Source organism: Miscanthus floridulus, chromosome 1, assembly GCF_019320115.1.
Source record: "Miscanthus floridulus cultivar M001 chromosome 1, ASM1932011v1, whole genome shotgun sequence".
In the NCBI taxonomy this organism is placed as follows: Eukaryota; Viridiplantae; Streptophyta; class Magnoliopsida; order Poales; family Poaceae; genus Miscanthus; species Miscanthus floridulus.
In genome coordinates, this window is record NC_089580.1 from 17694535 (window position 1) to 17719447 (window position 24913).

A 24913-nucleotide genomic window follows, 5' to 3' on the forward strand; every position below is an offset into this window, starting at 1 on the left:
ATGATTTAAGGTTGTCTTCTCAACGCAGGCCACAGTTGCTGGTCTCACGAGCCACTGATTCTCTGTCTGCCTGCATGCTACTTTTCCATCCTCTTGACTTTATAGTGTCGATGGCGAAAAAGTGATGGGTCGATCCCCGCCGTCGACACGCTAGCAAGCCAAGAGAAACTGCATGGAGCAGATCCCGAGCTCTCTCCGGACTTAAGAGGACACCGGATCGGATGGTCGTGGCCTAGAGCGTGCCAGTCAATTTGACCCTGCAATTAATAAGGAGACAAGATTGATCAGTAATTTAAGGTGGAACATACCGGTGTTTGTCTAGACAGTTCCAAATGTGCGGCTAAGTAGCCGATGAAAAAGGCTATCGACTAGAGAGTCGATATCCAGCATGTTCATGATGCATGATAAGCACAAACGAGCATATCGTCAATTATCATTTACTCAATTGCATAGATCTAACTTAGCCGATGATCATGAAAACATGCTAAAGATGTAAAAAGATAGGCGTGAGAGCATTCATATTAATTGAGAAACATATTAGCTTTTAACCAAGATAAAGCATGTAAATAGCCAATACATTCTCAAAAGATAGGTTATCAGCTAAAACAGTCGATTCCAATGAAAGATGACTCGTAACATGTAATCACTCAACTATTAAACGTGGATAAGTCCATACACTTATTAGATCCAATCTGCCATCTTTAACAGTGGGGATACGAGCCAGGCCGATGCAACCATGATAAAGATAACAAGTTAAACCTTCAAAGCATACGAATCTATACGCGCTTAATAGAGTCATGAAAACATACTACGATCGTGGAAGCGCAGGCGATCGGCTAAATAGCCGATGCGGATATAACATGCAGCCAGAGGCTATGTTTGACCGTAAGCAAGGCTTACTATTTAATGATTTCCGATCTATATTGCTAACAGTGGGGTCGACCGGATCGATGACAGCCATAATAACAATTGTAAGCCAGATTTCATTAACTGGCAAGCTTTACTTAGGGTTAAACACGTCCTGACCACATGCTATCTTCGATCAAGATTGGATCAAAATGGCTAAGCTAGTTGAAACCATCATCAAAACATGATGTAAACGGGGTAAAGCAACGCGACGATGATATAAAGAGATATAAAGTCGATCCACTTCAATCCTAATCGGGCAAGGGGTGATTTTGTTACAAATAGTAAGGAACTAATTATAACAAGATCCATAACTAGCAAATTTATTAAAAACATCAAGGAAACCCTACCAATCTTAATAGATTTAATCGATAACTAATCCATATCAAAATTTGTATGAGATACAAGCCGGATCGATACAACCATACAAATTTTGATAAGAATCAATGGTAACTTATATTAGTAATTGTAAGAGATACGAGCCGAACAGATGCAACCCTACACTTAACTGATGATAACTAACTTATACCGTGCTTGTAAGAGATCAGACTTAACCGAGGGCAGCCTTACAAACAAAATATAAGTCGTGATGGATACTCACAGACAAACCGGAAGTCGGACTTAACCGAGGGCAGCCCTGTTTGCCGAAGAACTCACCGAGATCTACTCTACTCGTCGTAGAGGCATCTGTGGAATGGACTGGTAATCATCATCAGAATTGTCACTGGGCTCGCTAGTGACTAACCCCTCCTACTGAGCAAGCTCCTCCTCATCTGTAGTTGCAATACCCCTGATGATATCATCCTGCTGGGCTGCAGACTCGAGCACCTCTGGACGACGGCGTGGCTGACTCGGTGCCTGTGGTGTACTGTGCCGAATCATTTGAGATAGGTTATAAGTAGGGAACTCTATCGTGGCACCACTGTACTCAGCAATCATCTCAGACGACTTTACTGACACAGCTCTGTGGATAAGAAAAGTGACCCAGTGAGCATAGGGTAGCTACCTATGACCTCTAAAGCCCTCAGCTATAGTGTCCTCCATCTCTGACAGAAGGAGATCCCAGATGTCGAAGACTGTCTGTTGCATCAGAGAGTTGATAAGCCAAAGCTAAATCCGAGTCAATCCCTCTCTGTATCCCATCCTCGGGAGTAAAGTCCTCCTCATAACTGCCTCAAGCACACGAGCAGTAGGCGTGAGATCACTGGGGTTCCTCATCGAACCCTCGCCAAAAGGCTCAGTGAAGCAGTGACGCACCAAGTCTGTAGGGGGTACCAAGCCACCATGAGGACGTTTGGGGGTGCAGTCTGTCCATAGCACACCTCATGGAGCCTGACTGGCTGCTCCTAAAGCCTAAGAATCTCCCTGGCCCTGGTGCTCGTCAATCGATAGTCTCTCCCACCGAATGCAAAGTGAATAAAGTGATGGTGCAGGTCAATAAAGGGAGAAGCATAGAAATGCCAAACCTAAGATGGAACATATAATCCAGTCCGTCCAATCAGATCTGTCAGCCCCGACAGATATGCAAGGTAGGGGCGAATGTACTCTCCAGCTGCTGCAACAATAGACTCAATGTTGCACACTCTCTGTGGTCTGAAGACTGCTCCACTGTTTAGATAGGCATTGTAGAAATCCTCCTGCAGTGGAGTGTAGAAGCCCTCTAAAGCTCTCTCATCCCTCCTCGGCGGAAACCATATATCAAAATCAATAAATCTTAGCTGCTGAACTTGTTTGGCCGTGGCAGCCCTCAAGTCAAGATGGGTCACTGGAGGCAGACCCTGTGGTCTAGGCGGTGGACGAGAACCCCTCCGCTGTGTGTCAGCCCTCGGTGTGACTGGGGCACGGGTACGACTAGAGCGGCGAGGCTATGGCTAAGGTGCCTGCTCTGTCTTCTCGGCCTACTGGCCCTCCTAAGTTGGCTCTGTCGGCTGTGCTGGTGGGGGCTGCTGCTGTGGCTCATGCTGTGACTCCCCCTGAGGCTGAGGCTCCTCAATGGCAAGACGACGTCCTGCCATCATGATAGTCCCAGGTGGACCACCATGAAGACGCTCAATACGCTCAAGTCTGGCATGCGCTTCTGGTGATAGATGATCTGCAATAACAACTCCACTGCGTGCACCTCCTCTCTCGGCACGCTCTATGGCCTCTGCAACTGCAGCTACTCTGACTGTCTCTGCATCAGGGTACTTCCGCTTCTTTGATGCAATCTTCTTCGTTGCCTTGCCTTTAGGATCTACGGGCTGGCGAGGCGGGGGCCTCCGATCCTCATCACCGGGACCACCACCGACATTCTTCGTGCGAGCCATTTGATGAATCTGAAGAGAATTAACTGTCATTGACAGGAAACAACTGCCTCTGACACTTTCAAGGCTTGGCCTCGATCCTTACTCATGAGCTTGGCCCGAGTTAACTGACAACTACCACACGATCTCAATGGCACCGACTCGCTGCACGATGGAATAGATAGGATATACAATAAATGCAAAGTATCTAATAGATGCAAAACCCTAGGAAGCAAGTAATTTAGATACGAAATTGAAACGCAGGCATGCTACCTGACGAAATGGCAAAACGGCGAGAGGAGGAACAGATCGGGGGACACTGAATCGAGGGTTAGGGTTCGCGATGCAATGCGGCTCAAGCAGTAACTTGGCGGTTCTAGGGCACAGGCTTGCTCGGCGGTGCTGGTGAGTTGCGACGGCAGTGGGCTGCGCTGGCGCTTGGGCAGTGGACCTAGCACGACAGCGTGGCACTGGTGACACGGGGCAGTGGTGTGCGGCTGCGCTGAGCAGTGGCGACGTGCGGTGGCACGCGGTCCCGGCTGTGGTGGTGCTAGGAGGTGCGGTGGCGCACGAGAACGGAGGCACAGGAAGCTGAGGTGGCGTGGGAGCTCTGCTGGCGATGCGGGCAGCGCGCGAGGATGATGGTGGCGAGCACTGGAGGCGGCGGCTCGGTGCACGGGCATGGGAGGCGGTGATGATGGTAGCTAAGGGCTGGATTAGATTAGGTCAACACACCAGCGATGATTAAATAAGGTGGCCCCTGAGTCAGAGAAGGAAACGAGAAAAGAGATCTGATGCCGTACGTTTTCTACTGACCGGACGCTCTGGTGGTAGCGACCGGACGCTACCACCCAGCGTCCGGTCGATTCTAGAGAGGTCCAATTCCTCTAGAATCACGACCGGACGCGTCCGGTGGACACCGACCGGACGCAGCCAGAGTCCGGTCACCTAGCCTTGACGCCTTCATCATCGATCGGACGCTGAAGCACCTTCTGACCGGATGCTGGGAAAACACTGTTTCAGCGTCCGGTCACTCCTTCGGCAGTAGGTTCACCTCCTGTGAACTGACTGGACATTGGACACCAGAGTCTGGTGCAGCGTCTGGTCACTCCTTCTTCAGCAAATCTTCAAAGTCCTTCGCGCTACCTGTTCCCAATCAAGTCCCAACTCCAATAAGATCCAAATAAACACCAATTGGGACTGATGTGAGTGACCTCTCTTAAACCCTCAAGTTTTTCAAAATATTTTACCTTAGGCTATAATTCTTTTTAAGAAAATAGGCAATAAGAGGGCGATTTAAGATAAACGACAAAACAACATTCATGCATATACAATACTTGAATGTAAATCTAGTTGCTTGTCAAGTTTGATCCAAGGTTAAGCTTCTTCACATGCTTTTCGATGGTTATCTTAACCATGTTAGACAAGCCCTATATGCATTATAAAGCATTAAATATGTTGTATATTACAATGCAATGCAAGGGACAACACAAGCTCAATTTTTAGTGAAGTTGCTAAAATCAAGCACATTGAGTTCATTCCGCAATCTACAAAATGTTACCTCATCTAGCGGTTTAGTGAAAATATCTGCCAATTGATCATTGGTCCTTACACCTTCTAGTGATATATCATTTTTAGCAACATGATCTCTAAGAAAGTAATGGCGGATATCTATATGCTTAGTGCGAGAGTGTTGAACCGGATTATTTGTAAGTTTTACCGCACTTTTATTATCGCACAAAAGAGGTACTTTATCTAGAACTACACCATAGTCTAGCAAAGTTTGTTTCATGTAAAGTATTTGTGCGCAACAAGCACCCATGGCAATGTATTCCGCTTCGGCGGTGGACAATACCACACTATTTTATTTCTTGGAGGACCAAGACACAAGTGATCTACCAAGCAAATGGCACCCTCCGGATGTGCTTTTTCTATCAACTTTGCATCCGGCATAATCTGAATCGGAATAGTCAATTAATTTAAATCTAGCTCCTTTAGGATACCAAAGGCCAATGCTTGGTGTGTGCTTAAGATACCTAAGAATTCTTTTTACGGCAATTAAATGAGTTTCCTTAGGATTAGCTTGAAATCTAGCACACATACACACACTAAACATGATGTCAGGCCTAGATGCGGTCAAATATAACAAGCTACCAATCATAGAGCGGTAGAGAGTTTGATCAACCGGGTTACCTCCCTCATCTAGGTCGAGATGTCCATTGGTTGGTATTGGAGTCTTGATTGGCTTACATTCATCCATCTTGAATCTCTTGAGAAGATCATTAGTGTATTTCTCTTGAGAGATGAAAATCCCTTCTCTCATTTGCTTGACTTAAAAACCAAGAAAGAATGTAAGCTCTCTAATCATTGACATCTCGAACTCCTTCGACATCAATTCACCAAATTCTTTGCATGAATCTTCATTTGATGATCCAAAGATGATATCATCAACATATACTTGACAAATGAAGATATGCCCATCAAGCTTCTTGGTGAAGAGTGTGGTGTCGACCTTCCCAATGATGAAGCCCTTCTCAATGAGAAAGTCATGAAGGCGCTCATACCAAGCTCTTAGGGCTTGCTTAAGTCTATATAATGCCTTGGACAACCTATAAACATGATTAGGATATCTAGGGTCTTCAAACCTAGGAGGTTGATCAACATAGACTAGTTCATTAATAAAGCCATTTAAAAATGCATTTTTCACATCCATTTGATAAAGTTTTATTTCATGATGTGATGCATAAGCAACGAGGATACGGATGGCTTATAATCTTGCAACCGGGGCAAAGGTCTCTCCAAAATCCAAACCTTCAACTTGAGAGAACCCCTTTGCAACTAGTCTTGCCTTGTTCCTCACAACAACACCTTGACCATCTTGCTTGTTTTGGAACACCCACTTTGTTCCAATGACTCTTGCACCTTTTGGCCGCTCTTCGAGAGTCCAAACTTCATTGTGAGTGAAGTTGTTCAACTCTTCATGCATGGCATTTATCCAATCCGGATGTTGAAGAGCTTCTTCTACCTTAGTAGGCTCAAAGCAAGAGACAAGAGAGTGATGAGCAATAAATGAAGTAAGTTTTTGAGATCGAATCATTACACCCTTTGATGGACTCCCTATGATAAGATTTTGTGGATGATCTTGAAGTAGGGGTGTATTTCTTCTATTGACCACTTGAGGAGGAGGTTGTGGAGCATCAACATCTTGTGTTTGTACCACCATTTGTTCATGGGAGACATGAGTATCTTCATTTTCTACTCTCCCATCTTTTTCATCATCTTGTGGCACACTTGATAAAGAGGATGGATCAATCACTTGTACATCATCATCATCATCTTTAGGCTTGATTTCTCCAACCGGAATGTTTTTCATAGCCTCCCTCAATGGTTCATCACCTACATCATCAAGATTCTCATGTGCTCCTTGGGAGCCGTTAGATTCATCAAATTCCATATCATATGTTTCTTCAACCAAGCCGGTGGCATGATTGAATACTCTATATGCTTTGGACTTTGATGAGTAACCAACAAGAAAACCAATATCACAACGTCTTTGGAACTTCCCTAGGTGTTACCGCTTCTTGTAGATGTAGCATTTGCAACCAAACACCCTAAAGAAGGAGACGTCCAGTTTCTTCCCATTGAGCAACTCATAAGGTGTCTTGCCAAAGAACTTTTGAAGGAATAGGCGGTTTGATGTATAGCATGCGGTGTTGATTGCTTCCGCCCATAGAGCTTCGGAGGTGTTGTACTCATCAAGCATTGTTCTTGCAAGAGTGATCAATGTCTGGTTTTTCCTCTCAACTACACCATTTTCTTGAGGAGTATATGTTGTGGAGACTTCATGTTTGATTCCAACTTTATCACAATAAGCTTCTATATTTGTGTTGTCAAACTCTTTCCCATTATCGCTTCTTATCTTCTTGAGCTTCACTTCAAATTCATTTTGTGCTCTCTTGGCAAACTTCTTGAAGCAAGATGCAACTTCGGGTTTGTCATGAAGGAAGAATACCCATGTATACCTTGAATAATCATCAACAATCACAAGACAATATAGATTTCCTCCCAAACTATTATATGTTGTTGGTCCAAATAAATCCATGTGAAGGAGTTCTAGCACTCTTGCGGTTGACATGAAAGCTTTTGTTGGATGGGTATTTGCAGCTTGCTTGCCGGCTTGATATGCACTACAAAGCTTGTCCTTCTCAAATTTCACATCCTTCAACCCTCTCACCAAATCATTCTTCATAAGCTTCTTGAGTGAGCTCATCCCAACATGAGCAAGTCTTCTATGCTATAGCCACCCAAGTGTTGTTTTGGTGAATAGGCATGTCTTCAAGTTTGCATCTTCGGAGGTGAAGTCCACTAGATATAGGTTGTTGTATCTAAATCCTTTGAATATCACATGATCATCATCCTTCTTGGATACAACAACCTCCTTCTCGGTAAACAAGCATTGGAAGCCAAGATCACATAATTGTCCAACGGATAGCAAGTTGAAACTCAATGAAGCAACATATAGCACATTGGAGATGGAATGATCATTTGATATTGCTACTTTGCCCAATCCTTTGACCTTGCCCTTTGAGTTATCTCCAAATGTAATTCTTTCTTGCCCATATACTTCTTCATCTAGTGAGGTGAACATACGAGGATCACCGGTCATCTGTTGTGTGCAACCACTATCAATAACCCAATGACTTCCACCGGTCTTGTAGTTCACCTATACACAAGAGATCAAGCTTTAGGAACCTAAACTTATTGAGGGCCCTTCACCTTCTCAACAAGTGACTTAGCAACCCAAATTTTCTTAGGCCTATTCTTATTTGGAGGACCTAAGAACATCACTTTTATTTTCCCACTAGAGTCCTTTCTAAGCATGTAGTGAGCATTGAAGGCAAATGGTCTAGCATGCTTGGGCAAGGGTTGTGGTAGTGGAGTTTGGCACTCTTGAGCAAAGTGGCCTTCTTGTCCACACTCAAAATATCTCTTTGGCTTTGGCTTTGGCTTTGATTGTTGTTGTTGAACTTGAGCCTTCTTCTCTTTGTTTGCCATGTACCCAATACCACTTCTATCCATCTTCATGACGGTATTCATTAGAAGCTCACTTTGAAGATACTTGCCTCTAGTGAACTTGCTCAATCCAATCTTAAGATGCTCTTTCTCCAACTTGAGCTTCTTGTTTTCTTCCTTGAGAGCATCGTTGTTCTTTTCTTCCTTGAGCTTCTTGTTCTCATCTTTGAGCTTCTCATTCTCAAGGATCAAACCATCATCATAAATAATAGTTTCTAGCACAATAGGTTTGGTGGTTTTGAGTTCTTCAAGATCTTTCTTGAGCTTTGCATTATCATTCTTGAGCTTGACAAACTTATCATAGTCATTGGCTTCAACCACTTGCTTCCCCTTGCTACTAGAACTTTGCTCAATGCTCTCATCAATAAGATCATCACATGATGTAGCTATATCAATCTTAACAACATCATTAGTGGCATCATGTGGCTCATTGGGTAAAAATTCTTGAGCAATAACAAAGGTATTATGATTAACCTTAAGAGTAGTGTATTCATCTTTTAGCTTGTTATGGCTAGTGATGAGCTTTTTGTGCACCCACTCAAGTTTATCATGTTTATCTTTGAGCTCTTTCTTAGAAGATTTGAGCTCCTTGAGTTTGGATAACATAGCATCATTTGTCTCTCTAAGCTCAACACTAGCCTTTTCGGCTATCTCACATTTAGCTAAAAGAGAATCATTCTTAATCTCAAGCTTTTCATTTTTAGCTCTAGTCTTTATAATAATCTTAGTGTATTTCTTTAGTAATTTAGCAAGATCATCATTAGTAGGTGACTCATATTCATCATCGCTATCACTATCACTATCATCATTATGAGCATGATCATCATCATGTGATACCTTGCGTTCACCCTTGACCATAAGGCATAGGTGTGTAGAGGATGATGACGGTGAAGGCGGTGAAGATGATAAGTCAATAGTAATGATGGCCACCTTCTCATTGTCACTTTTATCATCGGATAATCCACTAGATGAATCAATGTCCGTGAGCCAATCACTGACGATGTAAGCCTTTCCACTCTTCTTCTTCTTGTGGAAGTCCTTCTTCTTGCCATCTCTTTTCTTGTATGGCTTGTTCTTTTTCTTCTCATCTTCATCTTCATTGCTTGAGTCATCTTTCTTGCCTTGTTCTTATTCTTGAACTTGTCTTTCTTGGGCTTTGTGCATTGATGAGCTAGATGGCCAAGTTTGCCACAATTGTAGCAATCCATCTCGAAGATTAGCTTTCTTCTTGAGCTTGTGAAGAACTTCTTCTTCTTGCCATCGAACTTGATGCAACTCTTGTTGAGCTTCTTTAGCATCTTGGCGGTTTTCTTCACCATGAGAGCAAGGCTTTCATCATCAACTTCATCATCACTTGAGTTCTCATACTCAAGCCTTGCTTTGCCTTTCTCTTGGCTAGCCTTGAATGCTAAATCTTTTTCTTTCTTCTTTGTAGAGGATGAGCCATCTTGAGGTGTGATGTGCATATATATCTTATGAGCATTGATCTTCCCTAAGATTTGTGTCGGTGTAGTGGTGGAAAGATCATCTTGGTGTAGCACGGTCACAATATACCCATATTTGTCAATGGGGAGGACACTCAAGATCTTTCTTACAACATCGGATGGTTGTATTTGAGTGAGCCCAAGTCCATTGACTTCCTCTACAAGAACATTCAAACGTGAATACATTTCATTAGCACTTTCTCTAGGAAGCATTTCAAAAGAGTTAAACTTTTTCATGACAAGATGATAGCGTTCCTCACGCTCACTCTTAGTTCCCTCATGGAGCGCACAAACGTCCGACCATAGTGCATGGGCGTCTTTGTGGTTCCTCACACGATTGAACACATCTTTGCAAAGGCCTCTAAAGATGGTGTTTCGAACCTTTGCATTCCACTTCTCGTAATTTACCTCATCGCCTTGTAGGTTAGTAGCATCCCGAGGTTTTGGGAAGCCTTGTGAGGCGGCTCTAAGTATACCAACATCTAGAGCCTCTAGATATGTCTCCATACAAATTTTCCAATAAGCAAAGTCATCTTTCTTAAAGATAGGAGGAGGTCCATCCCTGTGAGACATCTTGCTCTAGGCGGTTAAGCCTAAATACGTGAGCACGAGACTCTGATACCAATTGAAAGGATCAAGATGCCCAAGAGGGGGGGGGGGGTGAATTGGGATAATTCTAAATTTCTTCGCAATAATTAAATCATATGGTTAGCCCAATTAACCTCTTGTGCCTAGAATGTGTTCCTAATTGGTCTATCGTACAAAAGACTTGCAACCTAAGTTCCAATCCTACTCTAGCATGGCAATTCTAAGAATGTAAAGACATGAATTGAATTACACAAAGTAAATGCTCAAAGTAAATGCTCAAAGTAAATAGAGAGGAAGGAACGCGGCGATGTTTTGCCGAGGTATCGGAGAGTCACCACTCCCCACTAGTCCTCGTTGGAGCACCCGCGCAAGGGTGTAGCTCCCCCTTGATCCGCGCAAGGATCAAGTGCTTTCTACGGGTTGATTCTTTGACACTCCGTCGCGGTGAATCACCCACAACCACTCACAACGTGAGTTGGGTCACCCACAAGCTCCGTCGGGTGATCACCAAACTCGCAATCACCACCAAGCCGTCTAGGTGATGGCGATCACCAAGAGTAACAAGCACGAACTCTCACTTGACCACAACAAGCCTAATGAGAAGGTGGATGCACATTTTGCTACTCTTGATCTTCACTAATGAGGTCTCTCTTTTGGATTCTCAAATCTCAATCACCTCACTAGGACCTTATTCTTCTTGGCACTCTCTAAGGTATTTCTCAGCTGTTGGAATGAGCAAAAGTACCCCCACACATGAGTGGAGGTGGTATTTATAACATGGGCTGAAAAACGAACCGTTATGTGCCTCTGCGGGGTGACCGGACGCTCCGGTCATGTTGACCGGACGCACCGGTCAGTACACCCCGAACTCCAGGGTTTACAGTATGATCGAACGCTGCCAGCGTCCGGTCACGATTTACCCTCTCTGGAACCTTACTGGAAACGACCGGACGCTGGCTCTCAGCGTCCGATCACTTGACCTTCCAGCATCCGGTCACACCGAACGATTTTACCTCAGTCAAATAAACTGACCGGACTCTGCGCTAGCATCCGGTCACACCGAAGCCAGCGTCCGGTCAGTATTTGACCCTCCATTCACTTCCAACTCTCGATCATACGTGAATGAAGTTTGCTCCATTGGATCTTAGGCAAATGTAGGAGCTACCTAGCTCTAGTTTTAACAAGTGTGCACCACACCTAACTCACTAGACTCACCTAGGTCAAACTACCCGTCCATACCCCCTTAATAGTACGGTCAAAGGAAAAACAAAGTCCTAAACTACTCTAAGTGTCTCTTCAACACCAATTGACACTTAGAACTAGTTCATCCTTAACCTCGTCGTTCATCATTTGAAAACCAAAACGATTTCCATCGTAGGGGCATGACCACCTTGATTGTCCAATCGATCTCCATTACTATGACCTAACTTAATTGCTTCTGCAAAACACAAGTTAGTCATAGTAATCTTGTATTGTCATTAATCACCGAAATCCTATTAGAGACCTAGATGTTTTCAGGCAAGACGCCAACCTGTCGCGTTGGGCACGCCCTTAGAAACCGTCAGGGATGCCCTTATTGTCTCTTTTCAGAGCAGCAATTTAGTTCGGACCGGCCAATTACGTTGATAGGAGGCTGACGCTGCGTACTTTCTTCTTCCACATGGGAAATGGCCCCAAGAAAGGGTAGGTTTGTTCGAAATCTGACGAGCAAGGCTGCGAACGTGGAATTATATATTATTATACACGGCTTTTTTTTTGTTATATCAACCAAACTCCACCAAAGAACACCAGCCCGCAAAAGTGGAGGGGGCGAAGAACACACAACCGAATACCTGGAAATGTGCAGTTGTGCTTTGTGCATGTGAAAGATGAGATGATGATTCTCCTTATCCTCGATGGATCGGCCGGTTCATCTTTCGCCGTGCATGCCCATCCGTGAGATAGGATTTAGTTATTCTGTGATCGTAATCTCTATCCATCACGGTCCGCCTGAACTGCAGTTGGTAGGTCTGGGTCTGACCGAGGAACACGTATACCTGCTTGCTCGCATCAACTAGCTAGTGTCGCTTTTTTAAAATTTTCCAGCGACGGGGCGGATCGGAAGTGGCCGGCCTTGCAGTGTCCACTTCTCTCCTCCGTACGTTCATGCATGGGCACAGGAGAACGAGTGCTGCTACGTGCTGTGCTACTCCTACAGAACTACAATACCGAGCACGTGCGGCATGCCGTGCCCGTGCGCGGTCGGCGGTTGGTACTGGCTAGTGGTGTGGTCGAGCGGCGATTGCCCAAAGCAGCTCAAGGGCCCGGCGCCGGCCGGCGGCTCGCGGGGCGCCGCCTTGCCCAGCGTGCATGTGCGGCGTACGGCCTCCGTCAGGGAAGGACGATCTCTGGTAGGGAAAAGGGCTTCAGTGACACCACGTGCCGCGTGTTCATGTTGGTGGTATCACGTTTCGATTTCACTTCTCGGCTCGTCTCGGCGCCGCGCCGCGCCGCCGCCGTGTGTCACTCATGCTGTGTCGCGCTGGACCTGGACGGACGCTGCCCGATCCCGGCCTCTTTCGGCAGCCTGCCTGATACTAGTGATATGATTCTTCTTAATAATAGAACGAAGTTCCGGCCTCTACACTCCAATCTGAAGATATTTGTGATACGGTAGCATAGCAGAACCGCCGGCCGGCAAATCCTGCATGTGCACGAGATCAATGCTGCCTGCACTGCGACTGCAAGTGCGTGTAGGCGAACTCAGAGACTGACACAGCCACACAGTCATCGTCGATAGCTGCAGTACTCCTATCATGGTAACCTGTGGACCCACTCTGAAGATAGCTGCAGGACGGTGAATGGGTCAGCGGATAGCCTGCCAGCACAGACGTTTTGTTTGTTTGTCTGCGTGCAATGCATGAGCTACACCTGTACCTGAAGCGGCACCGGTGGACGGACGGTGGTGAAATGTGCACAATCAGTCAATCACGGCTGCAAGTGGCATGTGGTAACATTGCACAAAAAACATTGCAGACATGCACTTCTCCAAAGTTAGGTCGATCGGTCCTAAAGGAGTTAGGGCGTGTTTAGTTCCGAAATTTTTTGGCTTTTGGCTACTGTAGCACTTTCGTTTGTATTTGGCAAAAATTGTCCAATTATGAACTATTTAGGCTTAAAAGATTCGTCTCACGATTTCTCGACTAACTGTGTAATTAGTTTTTTTTCGTCTACATTTAGTACTCCATGCATGTGCCGCAAGATTCGATGTGACGGTTACTATGCAAAAATTTTTGGCTTTTGGGTGGAACTAAACGGGGCCTTAGGTTCTTTGCTCAGATAGGGTGCAATCATGCGTGCTTTCCCCCGAAATACACACCACAAAATACCTGGAAAGATTAAAGAACGGTGGGTGCGAAAAGACAAAGGCCGGCCAGGTGATAAAGCTGATGCTCGAGGTTCCATCCCCTTATCTCCGACTCGACCGGTCCATATTCGCCGTGCACGCCCACCAGGGTACTGTTTAGTTTCACTTCATTTTGTAAAATTTTTCAAGATTTTTCGTCACATCGAATATTTGAACGTATGTATGAAGCATTAAATATAAATAAAAAATAAAACTAATTACACAGTTTAGACGAAATTCACGAGACGAATCTTTTAAGCTTAATTAGACTATGATCGGACACTAATTGTCAAATAACAACGAAGTGCTACAGTACCATTTCCAAAAAAAATTCGCCAACTAAACCAGGCCCAGGGCTCAACGTACGGGGTACGGTCACCAACGCCTCATTCCGTGACCAGTCGTGATGACGACGCACGATCTCGATCACGGCGCACCTCACTTGCAGTACGCCACTATGGACGCATCAACTTCATCGATCTCATCTTCGTTTCTTCTCCGTGCAAGCGTGTGCTGCATGTCCTCTAGTCAAGATACGCGGAGAAACTGGCGTGCGCTGCGCCGCGGTTCCTTTTCCTCCTCTGCGGAGTGTGGTCCGAGTTCCTCAGCGACACGGCACCAGCCATAGCTGCCTCGATCGATGCTCGGGGGCGCGAGAGTTTGGCGGCCTTTGGCCAAGGGTGGGGGACGCATCATGCTGCATGCGGATCGGATGCGGTTGGATCGGAGATCGAATTTAAGTGCCCTTTGTCTTGTCTTGCTGCTCGGTACTCTATGATTATTGTTTGTGAATAAACAAAAGTCAAATGACCGAACGTCACCACCGGAACAGGTGTAGTGACCGAACGTCACTACCGGCACAGGTGTAGTTGAAGCTTGAAACGTCGTTAGGCTTGGTCATTAGAGAGCTTACAGATACAAATATTAAGATAGAGATAGAGATATACAGATAGATAGGAAAGGGGTAGATACAGATATTAAGATATAGACAAACAGATCGATCAATCATAGGAAACCATATGGCTAGAAGGCAGATAGATAGATAGATAGATAGATAAGTAGTAGAGAAGATAGAGATCCAAATAATAAAAATAGAGATATCAACCAATTATTACTCTCAGTCTAGAATAAACAATACAATTAAATAAAGAGTTTTGCTCTGGTGGTCTTTGGAAGGACTATCGGAGCAAAACTCTTTCGTCGAGGCAAATCTACTCAGACGATCTGTGACTGAATTTGCCGTGTAGAAATAACTCCATGCTATTCTGGCCGATGAAACACGTAAAACAGCATTAGCGACCTGAATGATAGCACGGCAAACAGAACCAAGCACCATGTATGTCAAAAGACACCCACTTCCACTTCTTTACCAAAGCACTCCAAAATTCACTAGTGACAGCGCATGCATGCAGCTGAAACGTTTGCAGTCGAGGATGGACAACCGTACCACGGAGCCTTCCAGAATTGAGTTCTAGAGCCCTGGTCAACGGAACGCACTTCCCAAGCCCACACCACCACACCAACCACTCTCGGGCGCTCCCTTCCCTTCCCTTCACTGCCCCGCCCCTATTTATAGAGAGGGCAGCCAGGCAGCCAGCTACGGCTGTGCCACAAGCACACACAGATCAATCACCCATTCTCTGCTCGTGCGTTCTCTGCCATGGCTCTGCTCTCCGATCTCATCAACCTCGACCTCTCGGACTGCACCGAGAAGATCATCGCCGAGTACATATGGTGCGTATAGATCGCCCTTTTTTCCCTCTCGTTCCATCTGATGCCGGTGTGTGTTCATCTTGTGGGTTCTCTTTTCTCCGTTTTGTGTTCATTTCATTCACATGGGGAAGTAAGTAAAAGAGTGTTCTATTCACATCGGCACGAATCTCTATGACTAGTTTTCGGATATTTGTTCTATTAAACATTTTAGGAAGACCATAGGGCATACTAATCCACTGTCAAGCACCTTGTCTGATCTGATGCAGGGTTGGCGGTTCCGGGATGGATGTGAGGAGCAAAGCCAGGGTTAGTACACTTTTTTGGCACCACTGATGACCTTCAATCTTATTCTTATCTTGGTACTATAGTTTTGGTGGAAGATAAATATGTGCCGTGCAAGTGTGCCTTTGCACCTTGTAACAACTTTTCATGGGCCTTCTTCACACGAAAACACGCAGCCAGCCCTCCTGCATGTTCTAAAAAAAAGTCAAAGTGCATGACATCTCTGTGCCTGCTTTTTTACTCAGACGCTGTCCGGACCTGTTGATGACCCTAGCAAGCTTCCAAAATGGAATTTCGACGGCTCCAGCACAGGCCAAGCTCCGGGTGACGACAGTGAAGTCATCCTTTGGTACGTAGTATGAACGTATCATTCATGCTCTCCCGTTCACTCTCCATCTTCCACCTTGACACGCGTGCCTCACTGGTCACTGCCTTGCTGTTGCCGCGTTGCACTAATTCACCTTCACTTTTTTTTTGTTGGCGTCAAGCCCTCGGGCCATCTTCAGAGACCCGTTCAGGAAGGGGAAGAACATACTGGTAACCAGAGACCATCCTTTCGCAGATTCTCTCTGCATGCATGAAAGTTGATCATGGGTATGGAGAGAGACCATTCATCCAATTTTTGAGCTGTTTGTAGGTTATGTGCGACTGCTACGAGCCAAATGGAAAACCGATTCCGAGCAACAAGCGGCACGGGGCGGCGACGATCTTTAGCCACCCTGATGTCAAGGCCGAGGAACCATGGTCCGTATCTCCAACTTTTCCCTATATTTTGTCCTGCACAATACAAATATTTGGTTCAATGAAGTGCTTTTTCTTATACTGAACCTGTCCAAATTCAGGTTTGGGATTGAGCAAGAGTACACCCTTCTTCAGAAGGACACCAACTGGCCTCTTGGTTGGCCGCTGGGCGGCTACCCTGGCCCTCAGGTACCTAGGCATTTCTTGCACTCTGCAGTAATTAGTTTATCGCAAGACTACTTTTCAGCACAATTATGTGCAAATTCACAGAAACAAAAGCTCGAGACTTCCTTGTAATCTGACTCCAACCATATCGACATTGCGTTAACAATATCAGAGTTTCAGCTTATGGAACGAAGAATGATCCTGACAGGGACCTTACTACTGTGCTGCCGGAGCGGACAAATCCTACGGGCGGGACATCGTGGACGCGCACTACAAGGCCTGCCTCTACGCCGGCATCGACATCAGTGGCATCAACGGGGAGGTCATGCCAGGGCAGTGGGAGTTCCAGGTTGGCCCTGCCGTCGGCGTCTCGGCCGGCGACCAGCTCTGGGTGGCTCGCTACATTCTTGAGGTAGAGGCTGCCGCCTGCCGGCTGTGTTCAGTTCTTCTTCCGTCGAGACATGACGTGTGCTCTGTCAGTGTGTTTTGCTGATGAGACGTGTTCTTCTTTCCCTGTGACTGGCAGAGGATCACCGAGATCGCCGGTGTGGTCGTCTCCTTCGACCCCAAGCCCATTCCGGTGACCATTTCTTTACCAGATATTTTGGGTTTTGATATATCTGTGGTTTTGTTATCCTGCTGGTCTCATGTCGTCTGGATCTGTGCATGTGACTGCAGGGAGACTGGAATGGCGCTGGTGCTCACACCAACTACAGGTACCAATGAAACGAGAAAATTTCTCAATAAAATTACGCCTAGTCACGACTACTTAGCTGCTCGTGAATGTGCATGCAGCACCAAGTCAATGAGGAGCGACGGCGGGTACGAGGTGATCAAGAAGGCGATCAGCAAGCTGGGCCTCCGGCACCGGGAGCACATCGCCGCGTACGGGGACGGCAACGAGCGCCGCCTCACCGGCCGCCACGAGACCGCCGACATCAACACCTTCATCTGGGTGAGCACGGCGAGACCGTAACACCTCTTCTTCGCGTCACAAAACGGGCTCGCTCATCCCATTTGTCTGTCTTGTCAGGGAGTCGCGAACCGCGGGGCGTCGGTGCGGGTGGGCCGCGACACCGAGAAGGAAGGCAAAGGTGAGAGGCAGCGGAACCGGTTTCTTTCTTTCCAGTGTGGCCTTCTGCTGCTTCGGTTGGTTCTTGCGGCTGAACCGAACCCTGTGAGGTTTCTTGGTTTGCCTCAGGCTACTTCGAGGACAGGAGGCCAGCGTCCAACATGGACCCGTACGTGGTGACCTCGCTGATCGCGGAGACAACTGTCCTGTGGGAGCCCAGCCACTCCAACGGCAGCGGCAAGGGCGCCGCGGCTCCTTGATTCTCTGGCGGGGACTGACCTACCTCTGTGTGAGAGGCGGGCTGCGTAGATGGCAAATGAGACTGACGCTGTCAGAAACTTGAGATGCCCATAATAATAGCTACAGTGTGCTGGTTCTAGTGTTGGATAACGAGCCAAGAACACTTTTTTTTGAGCTTTCTTCGAAATTAGCATAATTTTATTTATAGTCTCCTGAATTATCAACTTCAAACCAAGTTGAATGAACTGAGACGAAGTCAAATTAGCATAATTTTATTTATAGTCTCCTGAATTATCAACTTCAAACCGAGTTGAATGAGCCGAGACGAAGTCAGAAGTCATTCAAAATCATTTTTTTTTTCATTTTAAAAGAAAAACTAGTTCGTCCGGCCCCATCTGGTTCCCTAGCTTGTTGTCGTGTGCTTGTGATCGCTGATACATGTCTAAATGCGTGGGTTCTGGGTTTCTGGTTTTTTTCTTCAATCGGCTTATCTTGGCGTACTTGCACAGATCGTGGATTGGTTTATGCCACCGCTCTCGTTAACATTCAAAAGAACTCGATTCATTTCCACTTTCAAAACATCAAAAATTCGGCAGATGGAGCTCAGAGGGCCATCTATCACAAGAACAGAACATGTATCAGAAATTCAGAACCACCGGTCACTCCGGCCTGTAAATCATGGAGCTGAACCAACACAGCTGTGCTGATCATATAAAACAAGACCAACACCGATGCAAATATATCCCAACCCACAACCACAATCCCCTGCCATAATGCCACAAGGAACTTAAGAAGACAAGATCTACAACCAGATCACACAGGAATGGTTAATTCTCGGACGGTTCATAACCAAGCCTCACCAAACAGCCATCAAAACATTAGTGACAGGTTATACAGGTGAGTAAAATATTTTTGTTCCCTTCAGAAAGAAAAAAATGATACGCAAATGCTCAAACAAACCAGAAACACTTCTAACAAGATTTGAAGAAACACGCTCCCAATTACAACACTGTGACAAGATTATTACCGCATGCTGGGCCTCCGGCACCGGGAGCACTCTGGGGTATGGGCAAAAAAACGAGACAGTCTGATACATACATTTTATTCATCGGTGAGATGCAACATGAAAGAAAAACTATGGAACAAGAGGCCGGAATGAGAGTTTGTGTAACCGCCTCAACTCATTCTAAGACACTCTTCAAAATTTTTATGTGATAACGGTCGGGGCAGAGCGGCCAGTGTACTCTTGCATCTTGGAGAGCTTGAGCGCAACATCAACCTTGAGATGAAACACAAAATTAGTAAATGCAGTTTCACAGAAACCCAAGGTATATTCAGCTCTGTGAATTGAAAGGACAGGGTAGTATCTTACCAACGGAGCAAGGGCATCCTGTGAATCCCTGCCGGTCTTGGAGGAATCCTTCTCGTACTGCTCGATGTAGACACGGATGGTGGCACCAACAGAACCGGTTCCAGAGAGGCGGAACACCTAGAATGCCGAAAATCCATGTTAGCTCACCAGTATGATATAGTCAGAGATCTCAAATATATCCGACCAAGGATGAATCCAACTCAGACTTATCATGTACCGACTGATAATATTGCAAAAAAGGAAATGTATTGTTGACTGGAACAAAGTTTTCACACCACTCCCTTTGTTTTGGTTCAAGACATAAAATAGAGGATATCTGAAACAACACAGGTCTACATACCAGTCGTGAACCATCTCCGAAGAGGTATCGGATGCCCTGGTGCTTGGACACAGAGCCATCAACAGGATCCTTGTACTCAAACTCGTCAGCTACAACTACTTCAGAAACATCAGACCGGATCTCCTTGATCAGCCTGACAGAGATAATTTAGACATGGCACTAAAATGTTCAAGATTGCTTAAGTTGATATATGTATAATCGGAAGTACAAGCATAATTTTTTGGAGGTACTGATTCCTTTACATTTAAAAAAGTTCCACTTACTTGTTGACATCAGAAAGTGATGACTGCATGCTTACTAGGTTTGCCATAAGCTCCTTAGCAGCCCCCGCGTCAACATTCTTCACAAACAAACTTGTGCATTTAGAATGATATCTGAAACAGGTGGTACATATATGCAAGGCGCATGTCAAAAAAAAAGTTAGTACCTCATAGTCATAGCGTGTGTAATAATGGCGACCATATGTGGTCCAGTGCTGACCGACAATATCTTCAACACTGACAAGCTTATCTCCTCCAAGGTTGTCCTTATTCTTGAAAGCAATAATAGAAAGCCATGCAAGCACAGCCCAGATGCCATCCTTCTCACGAATGTGGTCAGACCCTGGCCAAAGTAGTACATATAAACATCTCAATAATGTCTATACCAAATACCAACAAGTCCTTGACTTTACTATGGGTTGGATTCATGACCAACTCAATAAAAGGGCGAGAGAGCTCACTATCAGAACACAACAAGTGATTTGCCCCATTCATGTACCACATGTTAACACAATTTACCCATCTAACATGACGATACAAGAGGTGCTAGCATGTTTACTACTGTGATTTTATATAAATGATAGCCAGAAGCCAAATATTACCAGTGCCAAAGCTTTCTTCACCACAGATTGAGCACATTCCAGCATCCATCAAATTCCCAAAAAACTTCCACCCAGTAGGCACCTGAAACATGGTTTTTTATGTTAGATTTATCTGGCATTCAAAAATCTTGCAAACCAAGGTCTTAACACTTTACCTCAAAGAACTTGAGATTCAAATTCTTTGCAACAACATCAAGGGCAGCAGATGTTGGCATGCTCCTGCAATTACAACAATGGATTATCATAAGTAGCATATCAGTGCATAGAGAAATTTTAAATGCATCTAAGGTCAGACGGCTGGGGGATGAAAAAGTTGGCATTAGCAGAAACTGTGTTCCAGATGGTATTGTTGCTGATATGTTAAGCAGATTTATTGAGCAGAACACTGCCAGACTTAAAACAGATGGAGCACAAAATGTAGAGAGAAACATGCATTTTTACTGCAGGCTGCAGTGAAGCTTACCGCTTGGAGCCTACAGTGAGAGTTTTTACAGTAACAATATATCTAGGTGTTATATTAGCAGCACAGTATGGAGAGCTTTTTACCTGGCAACTCCCTTCAGGCCAGAAGCAAAGTAAGGAATTGATTGAACAGCATTGGCCGCGATAATGGCAACAGAGTCCGATGGTGTCACAAAGAATCTATAACAAGGCAAAGGAGGAGTACCATGAATTCCTTATGCTTTTCTAGAATCCAAAACAAATTTTCTACATAGTAAGATATTCGAACATATCATACCTTTTACCCAGAATCATGTTGCGATCAGCATCTCCATCAGCTGCAGCGCCAAATTCAGGGGGCTCAACATTTGAGGATGACTTTCCAAGACCCATCTGTTCAACCAACTCTTTTGCATAGGTGAGGTTAGGATCCGGATGACCACCTCCAAAGTCCTCCTGCAAAAACATAAGTGATGAATTAATACCAAGCCACATTTTAAGTAGAAATTTGTGACAATAGAAGAGCTCATTACTTTCGGGACACAATTCAACAGCGAGCTTTCATCAGCACCAAGCTCTTCCACAAAGATGTGTTTGGCATAAGCTCCAGCAACACCATGGAGCGCATCATAACTAAAAGAGCACAGCAAGATTTCATGTGTTGCAGTAATATTATTACGGCAATGATGACATGGTTGCAGTCAGAGATGAATACCAGAATGTAAACTTTGGGGAAGTCAGCAGCTTTTTTATTGCTTCAAAGTCAAAAATTGTCCTGGAATGATGGCGGTAATTAAATCATTAGATTCCCTTGTTACACAACATGATCCAGGTAACATGTAATGATATAAAGCACAGATATTCTCACTTCAATGAAAGAAAACACGAAAGAACAAGCTACTTACTTCATTAACTTTATGTAATCTACACTGGAGTCAAAGACATCCACATCAAAGGGGCCATCGGGTCCACTGAAGCTGGTGAGACCGACAACAGAAATATCAACCTACAGTAGTAAAGTAGGAGAAAATGAATATTCCACTAACCTGTCAAAAGAAACAGTGAGAAAATACTTAGCAGGTTGGCACTGAATCATACATCTGGAAGGTCTTCAGAGATGAGGTATTCAGAGATTGTCGTTGTATTAGAGAAAATCTTGTCGGTAACAGATTCAGGGGCAGGTCCACCATTTCCCATATTGTATTTGATACCGAAGTCCTGGAAAGTTCAATGCGATGTATTCAATAACATAGAGCACGAGTGGCACTTGTGTTGCAACAGAGATACTAGCAGTGAAGTTGGTACCTCCGTAGGACCACCTGGGTTATGGCTCGCTGTCAAGATGAAGGCACCAGTAGCCTTTGATCCCTATTTACCATGTGTTTATAAACCAATAGTCAGGTTATTCATTAGTCATTAGACCGTATAAAGGAGTAACAAGTAAATATTCATACTGCTAAACATTGTCCTTTATTAAGAAATCAAACTTACATCTGCACCAATTCTTTCACGGATGACAGCAGATACAGCAGGAGTAGACATGAGACTGTTTAGTCCAACCCAAACACGTCTTACTCCATTGGCAGCAGCCATTTTTGTTATGATCTGTAACAAGCAAAAGCAATGGGATTCTATTTAGTTGATGAAAACCAAGTCTATTAAAAAAACTCGGCCTCAGAGAGAAGACAATACTAAGACTAGATCTGTATCGGAATTGAAGTCTACAGTAGCTACTATCAAAACAGTATACAAATTGCAAAATGGGGTTGGAAAATATATAAGGGAGATGGATAGTATTCTAAATCACCTGAACAGCATCTTTTGAGAAATAGCGACCATCACCAGAGACAACAATGGTTGCACCTATAAGAAAGGAAAGAAGACATGACTAATGAGCAACAACTGCAGAGAGAGAACAATGGAGATCATGAAAGTTTTGGCGATGGCAACTACATTTCCCATTTACAATTTCTATGTATACATGAAAACTGCTCAATAATAATTTACTAAAACCTTGCGGTATCCTGAAAACCTTGTCTGAAACAGGACTGGTATTTATCCGATAAGCAGGTTACCTTTAACTTGGTCCGCAGGAAGGGCATTGAATGTTGATTGGACAAAGTTCTGCAGATAATGAGGCTGCTGGAATACAGTAACCTGGTAATATTAACAGAAGATTAATTATAAGAAAAAAGCCATAATGAATTGTACTATGCTACAGATGAAACCAAGTATTAAAGTAACAAAGTATCTGATGACAAAATCACTTGCATCTGCAATCAGTGACCATTCATACATTTTTTCCTTGATTAATTCCCACCAAGGGAAGGCTAGCTAACTAGGAACAAATGCTATGCCCAGCATCAAAGAAAACAATGCATGTGTATAAACACTAGGAGTTACACTGTTCAAGCTACACAGACAGATATAATGGACATAGCTGCCTTGACTGTAGGATAATTCCTTGATCTATACCAGTAATAATAAAATGTATTATTTTAATGTTTTCCTACTTAATAATGTGTAAAAAGTAACAACAAAGATACAACCATATAAAGACAATCAGTATTGTGTGAAAACATTAAATTGATAAAATTTAGAATGGATATTGTATAATTGTATACCACTCTGGAGATCCATACACACTAGTACAAAATACTCAGATCACACCTCAAGCAATTTGAGGCGTGCCACAGAATTTTCAGAGTGGTGCCATCATATGCAATCAACAAAAGGTCGATGTGAAATCTAAATAACTTGCAGCATAATTTCCACCTCTATGAATCGAAGTCACCAACTACGTCTATAAGCCAAGGGTATCAACTACAAAATCAAAATACTCTGCCCCTCATCCCATTTTGGAAACACACGATCCACTCAAGCCTGAACCAGGATGGAAATGAATTCCATGAATCTCAACATATGATGAGTTGGGATTTAATGAATGTCGAACCAACCCAACCATATGCATTAAATGATGCTACAACAATTTTCATGTGAACATTATCTCGAATGGAGTAATCATGGAGAGACCAAAAAACCATATCCACTATTATGCACGAGCTAGGAAAACAGAGAGCACTGTTATCTTCTAAGCCAGTAACTGCATCAGCGAGATCCGGTAACAATTAGCAAAAGCTGATGAATGCGAGTGCAAATCGCATGGATCAAAGCCATGCAGCACAAGTCCAGATCATTCCAACCCCGCACAGGTCCAGCGTTCTATAGGAACCAATGGATCAAGCCAGCAGGCATGCTCCGAACAACACCCATCCGACAACGGTTTCCCAGCAGATCCAAGCAGAAGGACAGATAGAACAGAGCTCCGAGATCCTGCGCGAAAAGCCGCCGCGGCGAGATCCGCGAGGTGGCGGGAAGCGAAAGGCTGTCGCGCAGCGGATCCGAGGCACCAGAATCGAGCACGAACCCGCCGTGTCAGAGAAAGAGAGAGATCCGGACTGGGCACCTAGAAACTTGGACGGAGATCGGGGGCAAGAGAGGGCGAGGGCGGGAAGGAAAACCTTCTTGCGGAGGCCGGAGGTGCCGGGCTTCTGGCCTTCGAAGGGCGTGGTGGCCTTCTTCGTCACAGTGAAGAGCCCCATGGTTGCGCCGCGGACGATCCGCCGCTGGTCGCCGCGCGAGGCGACGAGAGGGGTGGCGCGGAGGAAGCGGTGGTGGTGGAGGGATCGGGAGTGAGAGGGCAGGGAGGGAGGAGTGGTGGTGTGGTGACGATGGCGACGAGGGCGCGGCGATATTATAGCGGGGGAGGGCAGGGATAGCACAAGAGGATGGATCATTCCGTTGTTCTGCTCGGCTCCTCGCTTTTTTCCTCACTTTTTCAAAAATTCTGAGTGGTTTCTTTGGTGATGTGTTTATCGCGATCCCTGTGGACGTGAAGAACGCAGCCGTGGAGGTAGGCTGACGTGGTTTCTACGTATAGCGTTTCTAGGTGGTTCAGTGTACAGGG

The 24913-nt window shown here is 45.0% G+C and overlaps 2 protein-coding genes across 3 annotated transcripts; one reads left to right on the forward strand and one right to left on the reverse strand.

Annotated features, from left to right (window-relative positions):
* Positions 1 to 15285: 15285 nt before the first annotated feature.
* On the forward strand, positions 15286 to 18236 carry LOC136474754 (glutamine synthetase root isozyme 2). Of its 2 annotated transcripts, XM_066472320.1 has the most exons (12): positions 15293 to 15452; positions 15698 to 15737; positions 15959 to 16062; positions 16202 to 16250; positions 16351 to 16457; positions 16556 to 16643; positions 16828 to 17031; positions 17146 to 17199; positions 17298 to 17335; positions 17415 to 17574; positions 17653 to 17713; positions 17821 to 18231. In XM_066472320.1, exons 1-12 carry the CDS (start codon positions 15379 to 15381, stop codon positions 17949 to 17951), a joined length of 1110 nt encoding a protein of 369 aa, XP_066328417.1. In that variant the 5' UTR covers positions 15293 to 15378; the 3' UTR covers positions 17952 to 18231. The 2 variants fall into 2 exon arrangements, with proteins under 2 accessions (XP_066328409.1, XP_066328417.1); XM_066472312.1 differs by having other exon boundaries at positions 15286 to 15452; positions 17653 to 18236.
* Positions 18237 to 18734: 498 nt separating this feature from the next.
* Positions 18735 to 24808, reverse strand: LOC136474771 (phosphoglucomutase, cytoplasmic 2-like). The gene is made up of 18 exons (XM_066472330.1): positions 24468 to 24808; positions 23022 to 23103; positions 22754 to 22809; positions 22438 to 22551; positions 22252 to 22314; positions 22045 to 22164; positions 21852 to 21952; positions 21662 to 21721; positions 21480 to 21579; positions 21245 to 21402; positions 21052 to 21147; positions 20661 to 20724; positions 20506 to 20587; positions 20071 to 20246; positions 19907 to 19983; positions 19644 to 19776; positions 19304 to 19420; positions 18735 to 19210 (listed from the first exon to the last, which is right to left on the reverse strand). Exons 1-18 carry the CDS (start codon positions 24741 to 24743, stop codon positions 19139 to 19141), a joined length of 1947 nt encoding a protein of 648 aa, XP_066328427.1. The 5' UTR covers positions 24744 to 24808; the 3' UTR covers positions 18735 to 19138.
* Between the last annotated feature and the right edge of the window lie 105 nt (positions 24809 to 24913).